At 42.5% G+C, this 14,982-nt stretch overlaps 1 protein-coding gene across 2 annotated transcripts in view; it reads right to left on the bottom strand.

Moving 5' to 3' along the window:
- Positions 1-14,982, bottom strand: part of nkain4 (sodium/potassium transporting ATPase interacting 4) — a 45,762-nt gene that overhangs the window by 24,569 nt on the left and 6,211 nt on the right. For both annotated transcript variants that reach the window (XM_023278669.3, XM_023278668.3), the window contains exons 2-3: positions 3,921-4,058; positions 2,636-2,716 (exon numbers count right to left, since the gene is read on the bottom strand). In XM_023278669.3, coding sequence (XP_023134437.1) covers positions 2,636-2,716; positions 3,921-4,058 — 219 coding nt within the window. The remainder of the gene's footprint in view (positions 1-2,635; positions 2,717-3,920; positions 4,059-14,982) is intronic.

Consider the following 14,982-nt stretch of genomic DNA (forward strand, 5'->3'; position numbering starts at 1 on the left):
ATTTGTTGGGGTCCTCGCAGGAAGCTGTGCGGTCGAGTGTGTGCACGTGGGGTGTGTTGGGGTGTGTGTGCGCTCCATTAGCCAGCTCTCCTCCTGGCCACCATATGCGGAGCTCGGAGCCCAGGCTGCCTCCATCTGTCGGGTTAATGCCCAGCCTCAGCCCCGAGCAGCTGGCCCCTACAAGCCTCATTATTCTAGCAGGAACCATGCAGGAACATACAACCGCACACACACGCACACACACACAGTGGACACACATAGACGTATGCAGTGAGAGACTGACACACTTGATGGAGCCAAGGACTATCACACAATGACAAAGTCGCCAGAGTCTGAGGAAGGTGTTTCTGAAACTCATTGTGGCTGTTGGAGCAGGTGTCAGATGAATGTCGCCCACATGAATTCATTATTGTCAGTGGTCAAAGCAGAGGAGAGGAGAGGAGAGGAGAGGAGATGAGAGGAGAGGAGAGGAGAGGAGAGGAGAGGAGAGGAGAGGAGAGGAGAGGAGAGGAGAGGAGAGGAGAGGAGAGGAGAGGAGAGGAGAGGAGAGGAGAGGAGAGGAGAGGAGAGGAGAGGAGAGGAGAGGAGAGGAGAGGAGAGGAGAGGAAAGGAGATGCGATGCAAACTTAAATGAAGAGGGCAAGATTTAGACTTAAAAAAAACATCAAAGGAGCAGCGAACAGAGTAAAAAGAAAAAGAAGCAGACAGGAGGCGAGAGGGTGGATAGATTTACAGGTTGTTAGGAGGTGACAAACCCAAACACTTGCCTTTGTCTGGATGAATACACATCTGATCTGCACTTAGGAACCACGGGGGATCCACAGAGAATTAAAACCCTGCGTGTGTGTGTATGTGTGTGTGTTGCACAGTGCTTTGGGAGGGGGATTGGTCCTGATTATATACCTATTAAGTTTTAAGCTTCCACTTGAAACTCAGCAGGGAGGTCCCCCACAGGTCAGCAGAAATGCACCAGGCACAAAAAAAAAAAAAAAAAAAATCAACAAAATAACACATTCTACAAGGTCTTGTTGTGGGTGTATGCTGCACAGATTCCTAAAGCTCCGGGAGTGATTTATAACTCAGTATAGATGTCATGCATTCATTATACTCTGTAAGTAATTGTACTCACTTATTCAGTCCAAGGCCTTCAGGCTTGATGCAGACAGAAAGCACCTGGTGGTAGTGCATCATGTCTAATTATACTTAAAATATAAGTTCAGTGCTGATAAAATGCAAGAAGCCACAATTATGCTTTAAAATTTTTATAGTTATACTGTTCATATTGGTAGAGTCTGGTGCAATAAAAAAAACAACACTGGCACAATGTCAGAGTTAAGCTGAATAATCTTCTGGAGAAATAACAAAAAACTCTGCCTGAAGGCTTGTTCTCGGCAAAGACAAGAATGATGTGTTTCTTTCTTTTCAAGAACCATCTTTGTCCTCACCTGTCTCTGTTCTGCTGACAATTGGACCCACTCTTTCATTCCCTTTGCGAACACTAACTATACCTTCATGGTTTATACTAGCATTGGCTTTGATGCTGGCAAAAAAGTCCCAGAAATTAAGTTTAAAAAAAACAAAAACAACAGAATCAATCAAAGTGCTAGTATTTCTCCATCAGGACTGCTTCTTGCATAGTCAAAAAGCTTCAGAAACTTTTCTGACTCTGTAACTGAGGGTGAGAATCCATCCAAGGAAGGAAGGAAGAAAGAAAGAAAGAAAGAAAGAAAGAAAGAAAGAAAGAAAGAAGGGCTATGAAAAAGAGACTTTCTTTCCACATATTCCAAATAGATCACTGCATTTTGCCTCCCTCTGTGATGAGCTTTTCATTCCTTACTTGAACTTTATTTAAGTGTGACTAAGCCGTCTTTTACCTCCTCCATCCTGTGTTAACAGTATCAACACCACATTCAGACAAGGGGGAAAATCCACACTGAATATGCATCATAGTGTCCACAAACTGGATTAGAGTTCCAAAAATTTTAATGAACTGAAAAATTTTTTTTTCAAATTCACCATGAGGCAAACTGCCAAGACAACAAAGACTCAGTGATATATAGACTTTGTAATGCAGTGTGCAAACACTAATTTTGTCCTGTTGTTGGATTTATACTATGGCCCAGTACCACAAGCTAAAACTAACCAAAGTTCTAAACCAGTTAGGAACTGGTTTACTCACTTATTAGCAGCACCACAAGTGGAGTTTTTTTTCCCAACTACTCACAAGTAGAAACTGTACCTTGCAAACCTGCAGTTAATACAGATGTGGAAAGTCTGCAACTAGATATTATATATCACAGTGGTACACCATATACAGATACACTGTGCATGGGCTCAGGACTGTGGTTAAACTTTGGAGCAGAACAGTTCGCAGTGTCGTGTGATTTGACTTTAGTGGAGAATTAGCAGTTATTTAGAAACAAGCATTTTCTGTGGCCACAGTGTATGTCCATAATGACGGGCCCTTGATGTACCTAAACACACCTGCAGAGTAGGTGGCAAACTCTGGGCCAAAGGAATGTAAATCAGGTTTCACTTGACCTGCAACCATGACCTCAGAAAGAAAAGACTATTCATCTCAGTGCAGATAAAGCCATGTGTCTTGGCTGATGGACTGAAATTTTGAAAGTCTCACCTTGGACAGGCCTCCTACGTCCAGGTAGAAACAGATGACGAAGACGTTCCAGGCGACCCAGAGTGCGGCCCACACTGTGTACTGGAGGGCAAACACACAGACAGATTAGCTTTAGTGAAACTGCATGAATTGGTCTGAACAGAATATGAAAGCTACTGAGTAAATGGCAGGTTGAATGAATAAGCTGCTAAACAAGTGTCCTGCTCCTACATACACCCGCAAACATCATACACACATAGAAATTTGTATGTAAGGCCTCGCTTTTTGAAAGATGCCAGTAAGTTCAGCAAGTGTATTTGTGCCCTGAGGGTGCTGCAGGCTTTTTAAAAACCGCTGAGGCTGAATGAAGTTCACGACTCAACCGTTTACAAAATTGTACAGTCAGACAGCCAACTGTTGACAGATGCACAGTGGTGTGAGCGGCATTCACTGGCAGAGTCATCAGAGTGAAGGTTGTGAAATTCTCTGACTCACAATAAACTGTGTTTAAATGTCAGAGGAAGAGCTAAGGGCAAAACAGCACCTCCGTAAAAACATACGTGTTGAATCATGAAACCCCTTAGCTTGCACTCTCCCACTTTCCACTTGACATGAGACAATAGCTCCAACTTTCCCTTCCCTCCTCTCCTCCCTTCAATTCCTGCTTCCTCTGTTTCTCCATCTTATCCTGCGTGGTTCCCGTTTATCCTCCTTTATCTCCCCTGTCTGTCTTTATTTACTCTCTTCCTCTATCGCTTTTCTCGCTCCCCCAGTCTTTTCCTGTCATTAACATCACCATCTGTGCTTCCACTAATGCAGCTCAAAATAGGCTTTTAATGCCTCAGATGAACATTACGGTGTCAAATAAAAAGCCGAATTGTGTAAAAGCACATTTATGAAGCTTCGCAGAAGTGCTTTCTAACAAAGTAGAGAACAACAGGCAGCACATGTTTTGCATTGTGCTCGAAAGAATGACCTTCTCTGTCCAGAAACCTGAAGTCGAGTATAAATCTGATGAGCTCCTTAGTCCCCCCAAGATCCCACCCCCTTTAATTAGTCCTAATTACCAAGGGATTAGAGTGATTTAAGGGTGTCGCACAATGCACAAAAGACTGCAGCACCGCTTTGCAATTAGAGAGGAAAGGCAACAACACGTCCGATCCACAAGACATGCACAGACAGAACGCTAATGCAAAGTGACGTGACGCTGCTTGACAAAAACCTTGAGGAATAGGATTATGTGACAGACTGTACAGCGTTTCAAGTGAACTACAAGTCGAATGTGATTTGCATTCTATGTACTCACCACTATGATGTAACGCGGCCGGTACTGGATGGTGCCAAAGAGGCCAAGGATGACGATAATGATGTGGAAGAAGTTGGCGAGGATGGGGGCCCACTGGTACCCAAGGAAGTCGAAGACCTGTCTTTCTAAGGCCAACACCTAAAGAATGAGAGGAAGAAGAAAGACAAATGTTATCAGGGTCACGTATACGGGAAGCAAACTGCCTGTTCTGCTACAAAAGGGAACATCAAGGAGTATTGTGGGGTAGTAGCTATTGCTGTATAGCTCATCAAACAACCCTAGAATAATAGAAACATACAGAAACACATCGACAACTTGGTCATCCAATGGGGAGAGAGGATCAATACCGAGTGATAGATAAAAGTGAACTTTTCTCAACAGTTTACTGAATCCAATATGTGTTCACCTTGCAGCAACTGGCCAAAAAACCCCTTACTGAGCCACTCAACATGAACAGCTTGAGTGTTTAGACTCTAACGGTGGGAACGCCCAGAGGTGAAGACTAGAAGTTTTTATAAAATAAACAATGACAGATTTATCGATTCAACCCCTGCTGAGCTAAAGAGGAGATCACTATTTCCAACCTTCCTGCCAGCGGCTGCCAGGAATGAGAATGCTCTGGGAACTTTATGGGGGGTGAGGGCCTTCTTTAATAATGCCACTGCAGCGAGCTTAGGCACTTAGTAAAATATGTGCCCACAGTGCAAACATGCACGCACACATTCACATGCAATGTTAAACCCTCCGCAATGAAATGAGAAATTCCAGTTTTCCCAGTGCAGGATTATCCTTTCCACTGTGTCAATAGTGGTTTAAGGCCAGTTCCTTTTACTTACAGAAGATTGATTCAATCATGAGGTCCTTTTCTTTTTATTGAACTGTCATCCACAAATTCAGCCTGTCTCCCTTCCTTCTGGCCCAGATCTTTGTGTGCAATATTTTGTGCAAAAAAAAAAAAGACGACAAATTAAAGCAATTTGAACCTTTAACACTGTGAGTTTCTATTTGCATCAACTCAATTAGCATGCCATTTGGAGGAAACAGGGAGGGGGTGAACCATTTAATTAAAATTCCATTGCCAAACCAATTCCATTCCCAGTTTGTGTGTGTGTGTTTGTGTGTGTGTGTGTGTGTGTGTGTGTGTGTGTGTGTGTGTGTGTGTGTGTGTGTCTCTCAAGCAACGACGTGTTTCGTTGTGTGTTGACATGTCATTTACAGCCAAGCGCTTTAAGATGGATGAGGGAGAGAGAGAAATCTCGTCTCTGCCACAATGATAGGAACACACCAGCGAACGCATCCACGCATCGCACACTCGATACACAACACTGGCTGCTCCTCCTAATGTAATGGAAATGTTACCAGCAACTCGATGAGACATTGTGACAGGCAAGGGGAGGGGAGATGATCAAACAGTGAGTGATAATTAAAAATGAACGTCTCTTCGCGTGGAGGGTGGGGTGTGAAGCAACAAAGGGCAAGGTGAGCGACCTGCGACGTGCGCAGAGTTTTATCGCACCAAAGTCAAGGAATATCTCTGCGATTTGAAGATTAAGCCTTTCACTCTTGTAGAAGTAGAAGAAAACAATGCGAAAGAATGATGGTTACAAAGCTGAGATGGATGTAGGGAAAACTTATGAAAACACGATGACAAGATCACAAAAAAAAAAAACAGAGAAACTCACAAGTGACAGATGTTAACACAACTGAGGTCCTTCCCTTCTAATAACCTCTGTCTGTCCACTGAATAGAGATAGGACTGAAGAAACTGCATAAAGCCAAAAGAGTCATAAATCTTCTGGTCAGCTGTGGGTTATGGCTAGAGAACTCATGCAGGAGGATGTCAGTGAAGATGAGATGTAGGTCATTTGGGTGGTCTGTTTACAGCGCTGACCCTTTTGAGCTGACACCATTTGCGGTGGTATTAGTCTGCAATGACTTTTAAATAAATGCCTGGAAAAATATTACAATTAATTCCCTATCATTTAATGAAGAAAATGTAAATGACCATCATGCGATGCCTGCATCAAATTGCCTTCGAGGACAAACGTATGAGAGGTAATTTAAAACCTGATCAATGATATTAATGAGTCATCTCAAGCTGACAGTAATGATAAATCTAAGATCCTGCAGCCAATCACAGCTCATCTGGTGGTATTTACTGGCTGAGGAGAGGCATTTTTAAGAATCTTGTCCCCTTTTGCTGTTTACACATCAAATATTTGCATTTTGTGGGCTGTTTTGGTCGGAACTGTCCATTGTGTTCTTTGTATGTTCCTGTCAGGTTAAGTTCTCCTTGTCAGGAAGCCCCAAAGGGAAAGGCTGCCATGCTTGTTACATCCTTTTCTTTCCGTTGAATGGCTTGTGACTTTCTGGTCTGTTTATCCAGAATTCAGGAAAAGTTTGCTCTGCTCTCGGCTGTTTGGTCGTTCCTTTCTGGTCAATGTTTTTCCTGAAATACTAAGCAAATTAACTCCTCATCTACTAAATCTAGTCAGACGTTAGCCCCAACACCAACTCAACAATAACTATTTGAGTGGCAGAAAGATATGAAAGAAAAGGAGAGGGCCACGGAAATAATAGGAAGAAGATAGGATTCAGTCTTATCATGCTGAAGTCGGTGGCGCTGAGTTCTCAGAATGTCCTCTGGTAATCCTGGTGGAAATAATTTTTTTTTTTTTTTTTTTTTTAAATTAAAAAGAGACCCAAAGGCTTTGCAAAACCTTTTACACAACTTTTATTGTATTTGGCGCGATAAATGCTGAAAGCCTCAGGGTCTTATCTGGGTACAACTTTAATTTTGGAATAAGGAAAAGCTTAAAAGAGTGAAGACATTTGTAGGGTTATATCTTTTCTTTATATAATCAGCAAAACATCAAACTGGATTGAAATATTTAGACTAACTTTAAAAATCTTTAGCATGACGTGTGTAGTCGCTTTGTCTCACATGATTTGCTGCTCCATTGATCATGTTTATATGCCTTAAATTTCATCCATTCAACAAGCGTACTTCAAATCCTGTGACGTGTTATTTACACACAGCCATGGACCCTTTGCCTGAAATATTTCCACCAATCGTTGCATTAGAGATCGGTATGAGGGATGTGCATATGTGTGCGTTCCCTCCTGTGAGATGCTGCAGTAAGCCTATCACGTACGCTGCTAACTCAATAATCCACCGAGATGACAACAATCAATCAAGGATAGAGGCCTCTGTCCACCCAGACACACACAACCACACACACACACACACACACACGCACGTAAACACTCACAATCACACAAAACCCACACGGCACAATTAGCCCACAATTCATAGGAAGCAGGTTACTGGAGAGTGGAGTGGAATTTGATCAGAAGATACCAATGCTCTTCCAGGAACAGTGAGACAGCTACATAACGGCCCGTAAAAGCCTCCCACCGACCTCCTGCGAGCACAAATGACTCCCTCTAGGGTGACGGCAACTCTTAGTGTGTATTTTGGTTTTGGGTGTGTGTATGTGTGTGGAGAGGCATGTTGCCCACACATACCACTCCTCCCGCCATAAATACTGAGCAATTAGGGGATGGGTATGAGGCAGCAGGATGCAACAAGCCCCTCTTGCACCTCCACCACTGCCCATCGTTCCTTCATCCTCTCTCCTCTCACTCTCGTTGTTTTTTTTAGCCCTATTTCTAGCTCTCTGTAACCATCAATTACTGTGTCCTTCAGCCATGTGATGCCAGATGAGGATCACAGACCTTAAATCGTGCTCTTCTGTCGGATGGCTGTGTATGCATTCGGTCTGCAGAGGTGTTCATAAAGGAGCAAACACAGCCAGAAAGAAGTGGACACATCTTTACATTGAAATCCCTCCTCTTAACATGAAAACATCCAAACATTTCGATCACCACCACCTTCTCTAACATGCCATGAAGAAGAGAGGAAAACAAGCCACGTGTAAGAGTGATGCGAGGATCAGAGCGAACACGTCTGAGGGGGAGAAAAAAAACGTTTGATCTGCATCGTCTGAGAGCTAATTAAGACATGCATGTGTGCTCAAGATAAGTGGCTGAAATGCGCGAAAAGCAGTTTGCTTTGACTAAGCATCCAAACGGGATTTCAGACAGAGCTCGAAACATGTGGCAGGCTGTCTTGACAGTCGTATGTGATTAAGAACTCAATTCTGCTGCCGCGAGTTGTTGATACGCAAAAGTAGGGCGCATTTCTGATGAGGTGTTAGTTGCGATCCCCCTCGCTCCTCCCCCCGAGCAAGAGGACAGAGGTGACTGGTGACCCCCGTCATTTCCTACAGCTCTCCACCTTAGCCTGCAGATATCATAAATCACATCAGTGTTTCTCATTCTGCGCATGTCCTCTGTGAAATGTCCTCTGATAACATGTTACTGGATGTGTCATCAGGATGTGTGTGTCTATTCTGTATGACTTTAGGCTGCATGAGTCAGCCTCCTCTGCGCTCAAGTGTAGAACTCTGACTCACAGAGTCAGGCAGAAGGACGACACTGAGGAGTGCCAGGAGATGTGAGCAGAGAATTAAAGACAACGCCTTACTTATACCTCTGTCCTCTACTTCTTTATCTCACTGGCTTCACTAATGGGTTGATTTTACTTACATAAAACACATTAGCCTGTGAGGCCAAGCCTGATAGAATAAGACTCGCGGGGGCAATTTGTATGCGATATCCAAACGACCACTACCGTTTCATGCCTGTCTCGCCCTCTAACTGGTGCTTTACTGCCTGCTGGGAGTCACTAGAAATAAAGACAAGTCGGGGCAAAGCGTGTCACGGCCTAAAAAGCCAGTCAGCTTCTGAGTCATGCTTGTCTTTTTTACTGTAATTTAGTTTTTTTTTTCTCTATATATATGTATGAAAACAATCTAGTAGTGACTCTAGCTCTGTGAGCCACCACATGGCCCTGTGGTTCCCGATTCGTATCCAATAACAATATACAAAACACAAGTCTAAAGGGTCTTCTTTGCATTTTTGGGACTCTGAAGATAGAGATAAAGCAAACAAAAGACAGAAAAGGAGCGAATCGTCTATTGCATGAAATTATGAGAAGGGATATTCACAGGTTCAAACAGTCCTGAAGGACAAAGACACAAGTCATGCTCAAACAGGGTGTGAATTATATTTACTCTAATCTGACTAATTAGACTATTTTTGTCTTCGATTGTCACAGGTCTTGAGTCTGTGAGTCAATATGCCTGAAACATGAGCAAACTTCTACAGATCCAAGAAGTTACATTATTTTCTTTGATCATACTCACAGAGCTGCTGAAATGACTTAAAAGTCCTATTCTGAGACTAAATATAAAAAAAGACAGCAACAGACACACACCATGAATCAGTAACTGGCTGGCTTCTTTTAATGTGCCATGCTTTGCCCCGGCTTGTCTTTGCTCTGCGACTCCCAGCAGGCAGTATAGCGCATCTCAAAAACTTTCTCCAATCCAATTTTTCACCTCTCGCCTGGGTAAAGTTATTATACCCTGGTGGCTGCCTGGTCCTTGTGTAACTAATGGTGCCAATCTCGGTATGTGTGTGATGGGGTGTGTGTGAGGCTTTCATTGGGCACGTGGAGCGTCGGATAGATAGATAGATAGATAGCCCTTGGTGGTGTCTGGTCTAGCAAAGCTGAGACAGGGATTAAGAGGTAGGGGGCCTTCATAAGACCCTTTCTTCTTCTCTGTTTGAAATACCGTCTGCACAGTGAAACACACAGCGGCTAGTCCCTTTAAGTACCACTTGCTTTAGGTGGCGATGCTAAACAGACACTGAGGGAAGTGCTGGTTATGGCTTTGTTATTTAGTGAAGTGGCTATTTAAAGCCTATATGAGTCGAATAGCTCTGTGTTTAAGATGAAATATGTTTCACTTCCAGTGCTCTTAGTGCTAATAACATGCTAATCTTCAGCGCTGTTGGGAACACACAAATCCGCCCCACTGAAAGAAACACAATGAAAGCCGGCACTTTGAACTAACTCTCCCTCTGGACTCTGACAAACTACTTTCAACTTTTCACTTATGTGGGCTGTCCTTCGACACTATGTTCTCTCTGTTGCAGCTGCTCCAAGTTCAACCTTTAAACATCCTCTGGACTGCAGTCAGCAATCATTTCCCGCTCAGTTCAATATAGTTGAATGCAGCTGAGTTCAATCGAGTAAATGTTCAGAACAATTGAGGGTCTTACTTTTCTGATCCGTTGACTGTCCTTGTTAGGGGTTCAAGTTGTGCCACTTTAAGAAACTCTGATCTTTCTTTCTTTGTCTCCATCTGCAACCCAGTTTCTTCATCTCACACCTTTCCTCCTTTGCTTTTGCTTTGCCTGTCCATGTTTCAATGCTTTACTTTAAAATACTTCCACTCTGGTGAATCTTTTAGATTTACATTATGTGTGATTGCACTCAGATAATAGCGAAGCTCAAGTAGAATCAAATTAAGCAGCAGAAAAAAAGGCTGCAGCACCCACTAAAATCTACAAATGTGACAGCACGGGCACTTGCGTCACCAATATGAATAAAAATCAACCTTACTAGCTTTTTTTTTTCTACTTTCTGTAATTCTCAGCTGCTTAAAAGCTTCTACAGCTTTTAGTCTCCTCTGTAAATAAAACAAAATAAAATATTCACATTTAAACAATCCCCTTGATGCAACAACAGATGGGTGGTAAATTAAAGGAAAAAACTGAAACATTGACCCCTGCAGTGATGGGATCCCGTGGCTTTGGTATACAGTAAAGGGCATTGTGCTGGTATGATTTGGGTCCACCTGTCACCTCAGGAGGACAGGTCATTGAAAATCAGTGTAAAGGTGTTCTGAGTGATCACTTTGTCCTGATAGAAGAGCTAAGCAGTCCATCATTGGGGCATTAAGGGCTTCTGAATGGTTTGATAAGGACAATGCTTATTTTTATGCTTTGAGCCCTAAAGCCACCAGATCTCAACCCAACTGACCACCTAAGATTTAAGTCTGCATATTAGTTCTTCACCACCATCATCAAAACACCAAATGAGGAAATCTCTCCAGTTGAGCTCCAGAAACTTGGAGATCAAATGCCAAAGAGCACCTTACTAACATGCCTAATGGTGATTTTTCTGTTAATTGGTCACCTGTGTGTATTTTATTAGAATATAAGCAAATATGAATGCCTGCTCTCTGTTAATTATTAGATCACTAAGCACATTAACAGCTCAAAGGATAAAGATCAGAGAGGATGATGGCGATGTGTACAAGAGCATTAAAGGCCTTGAAAATGTATTTTTCTCAGTTTCTTAAGACATGAACACAGTACGCCCTGTTAAGGTTTGAACAGTTTTGGTTGTGTTACATGAGAGATTTCTAGATTTCCTTTTTTTCTCTGTGCTGACTCAGAGAAAATATGATGTTATGGATTTCTGTGGTGCATTTGATCAAAATCTGAAGACAGATGCTTTGCTGTTTTTTTTCAGTTAAACCCGATCACATAGTCCCAATGAAACAGATTAGCTGATTTCTTGATTTTTTTCCCACTGTAATCACTGCATAATGAGTCATGGTTACTTTATGTTGACATACTTCAAGCTAAGTTTTCAGGGGTTTTAAGTCTTGTTTCTCTGTTAGCTAAATCTTGACTTACAAGAATATTTTAACAGTTATTTCCCAGCATTTAGAGACGTTTAGCACAAAAATCAACAATCTTACTTGATTATGATGCAGAGTTTATTCAGACACACTGATAGTAAATATTCTCTCATAGCTTATAAATGCTTATCTCACTCGATCTATCATCCTCCTTTTACCTCTCTCTTCCACCCCTTTGCATCAGCCAACCCTTCTTTTACATTTGTCTGCAAAGGTGACAGCAATGTTTAGATTATTGCCTGGCATTTGAAGCTTTAATGCATCAACTTCAAAAAGAATGCAGCAGCTGCGGATGTTATGATGCCAACCTCAATCTAGTGGAGGTTGTGAGATTTTATCTGCTTTATCTATGCCTCCCAACTTCTTGTTTGTTGTGTGGCTGAGGAATGCAAAAATGAGAGATGACAGCAGACTACATCACAGGTGAATGCATGTAAACGAAGTGCATCAGGTACAAATGTTCATCTACAAATACAGAAACATAAAGGAACACACGTACAGACATGGTTTGATTCCTTAGAGGAGCTGACAGAAGAAAAGCAGGACAAGAATACAGTGATGGATAAAACCCAAACACACCAACAATGGACAGGATGGAAGAAAAAGTGACAAAAAGAGAGCAGCTTAAACCAGCCAATCCTCTTCCTTCTTCTTCATCCTGTCCCAGATTTAACAAAGAGCTGTTTAGGTTTCGCCCCAATTAACAAGTAGGCAATTTAGCTGCGACATAGGAAATTCTCATCAAGAATATGCAGTCAAGAACGGCAAACAGCTGTCAGCAGTTTGCACCCTCCAGCTCTGCTTTCCATAATTGAGTCAGTAATGTTGCTCTTTTCATCATAACACCATCACTCTTAATCTTTCATCCACCACTGAGGAAGTTGTGCAGTGTGCATCCCTGCTGTCCAACCATTTGATCACACAACAGAATTAGAGCAAAAACATCCGTAAAGTCATCAACTGCTTGTAAAACAAGGACTGAATACCAAAAAATAAATAAATAAATAAAAAAGGAATGTGGGGGGGATAAATTTGATTGAGATGAATATGCAATGCAGCCATTCAACTGAGTGTGATCTGTCAAGATAGTCATCCCAGCTGTGTTGCTCCCAAAGCAATTTATTCGATGCCACCCTATAACAAATGACACCACTGGAACCGTTGGAATGGAAAGAGAGAAATGGGCTTGCAAATAGTTCCAGTTTTATCTCCATTATGGCTTAATATTGCAATGTCATTGATGTGGAACACACACAGACACACTAACGCAAGGCCGTGCATGGATGGGTACGTGCACACACGCTTGCATTTGCCAGCCCAAGGTTTTCACTATAACCACATAATTAATGGTCTGTTAAATTGAAGACATTAAAATGGCGAACAGTTGTAAAACGGGCCACCAGGGACAAAGAGGAGATGGGATTTCCACAAACACACATATTGTTATGATAAACCAGCACGGACACAGCAGGGGCAGTGGCTCCAAACTCCTGTGAAGGTCGAAAAAGAAAAATGAGGTCGTCACCTGCTTTGAATTAGTAGTGAAACCTGGCCGCTCTAATCTGGTAAACACACAAAAAAAGCACATTTCAGATAAAGTTGGTGCCAAACAAACCGCTCAGCTACATCTGACTGATTGCTATGTTGCATTTTGGGTGGGTCGTTTCTGTGGTGAGGTTCCAGGCTATGTATGCAAGTCGAGCTATCTTTAGAGTGACAGTTGTCCTGAGAGCAGGATGTGTTCTGATCCCCATGTTCTTTGCTGTCTAACCCCCAGAGGTCGGCACTCATTTCTCTTCTAAGCTCACTAACTCGGATTTGCATCATACATTCCCATGTTTCCCTTTAACAAGCTGGCTTATATTACCTGCAGGCACCTTGTTGTATAGGTACAGGTTTCCGTGGCAACACTGCGCCAGAAAGCGAGTGGGAGATGGAAAAAAAAATGAAAGAGATGGGGGGAAAGGAAAGCGAAACATAGAGATCTCAGGTCTCTTGGGTCATGCACTTAATTGGCCCAGAGTGAGAGGTCGAGCCGCCGCCCACCACCCCCACCTGTTCTCGCTCTACTTGTCTCCACCTTTCTCTCTTTATCTCCCCCAAATCTCCAGTGGGCTTTGGCCCTGCTCATAAATCAGATGGTGATCAATAATTCAAACATATTCCAACCTGCGATGCCGGGGGGGGGGGGGGGGGGGGTGGGGGTGGAAAATGGGGATGAGGGTGGAGGGGGTGCAGTAAAAAAGACAATGGGAAAAGGCAATAACATGTGGCCTTGTTGTGTTTCCACAAAGGCGGAGAATGAACATTAATTACACATTCGAGCGGTGCTGCCCATCCCTGAGATAGGATACATTAAGCTCTCAGGTTATATTAAACACTAAGGTGAGATGATGACACAGTAGCAGCTAGAAAAAGTCGGAGATGTGAGTGTGAATTTATTACAGAGTCACCTTGCCCTGTGACTCATTGTAAGCTGTTGTTTAATCAACTTTTTTTTTTTATTTTTTTTGATATAGCTGGTCCTTTGCAGCTCAGGCCAGACATGACCTGTCGGGATCTGCTTCTCTGTGGATGAGGGCTCTTCAGGCATAGCAATCAACACAGTCTGGGTCAAGACCACAATCAGCATTGAGCACCGGGGGTGTATTTGACAGCACCAGGAGCAGCACTCACACACCTACACATACTGTACCTAATTACAGCGATCTGTGCGACCTTCAAATAAGAAAGAGTAAGAACCCAGAGGCAATGTAAGACGAGGTTACGACCTTCATTTCTGAAATCATCTAAACTGTTGGAGCTTCTGCGGCCCACAATTATATACTATTTGAACCCTTCTGCCCTCCATCTCCCGTGGAACATATAAGGAAAGAAAACAAATTGGCCACCTGGTGAACCCTCTGTTAAAGGCAGTGGAAACCTGCAATTTTCTGATTTTATTTCACTCGTTTGTTTTCGCAAAGTTTGACTGGCTTTTCTCATCGTCTCAAAAGTAGCCTTGAATTGCCGTTTGTGTAACTCTGTCTCAACAGCAACATTTACTGAAGATTCTAATGACTTAACAAAACGTCTATCAGTTGTCACAACAAATTATAAGCTGCTGAAGCAATATAGCAGATTGATTTTGGTCAGACTGGCCAACAAGGTGGTGCAAACTGTTAATATGGCACCTTGGAGGGTTGGAATTATATACACTACTGTTCAAAAGTTTGTTGTCACTTAGAAATGTCCTTATTTTTAAAAGAAAAGCAGCTTTTTTTCAATGGAGATAACGTTTAATTAATCACAAATCCAGTCTAGACATTGTTAATGTGGTAAATGGCTATTCTAGCTGGAAACGGATGATTTTTTATGGAATATCTACATAGGAGTACAGAGGAACATTTCCAGCAACCATCACTCCTGTGTTCTAATGCTACATTGTGTTAGCTAATGGT

This window comes from Amphiprion ocellaris, chromosome 8 (genome assembly GCF_022539595.1).
Source record: "Amphiprion ocellaris isolate individual 3 ecotype Okinawa chromosome 8, ASM2253959v1, whole genome shotgun sequence".
Taxonomy (NCBI): Eukaryota; Metazoa; Chordata; class Actinopteri; family Pomacentridae; genus Amphiprion; species Amphiprion ocellaris.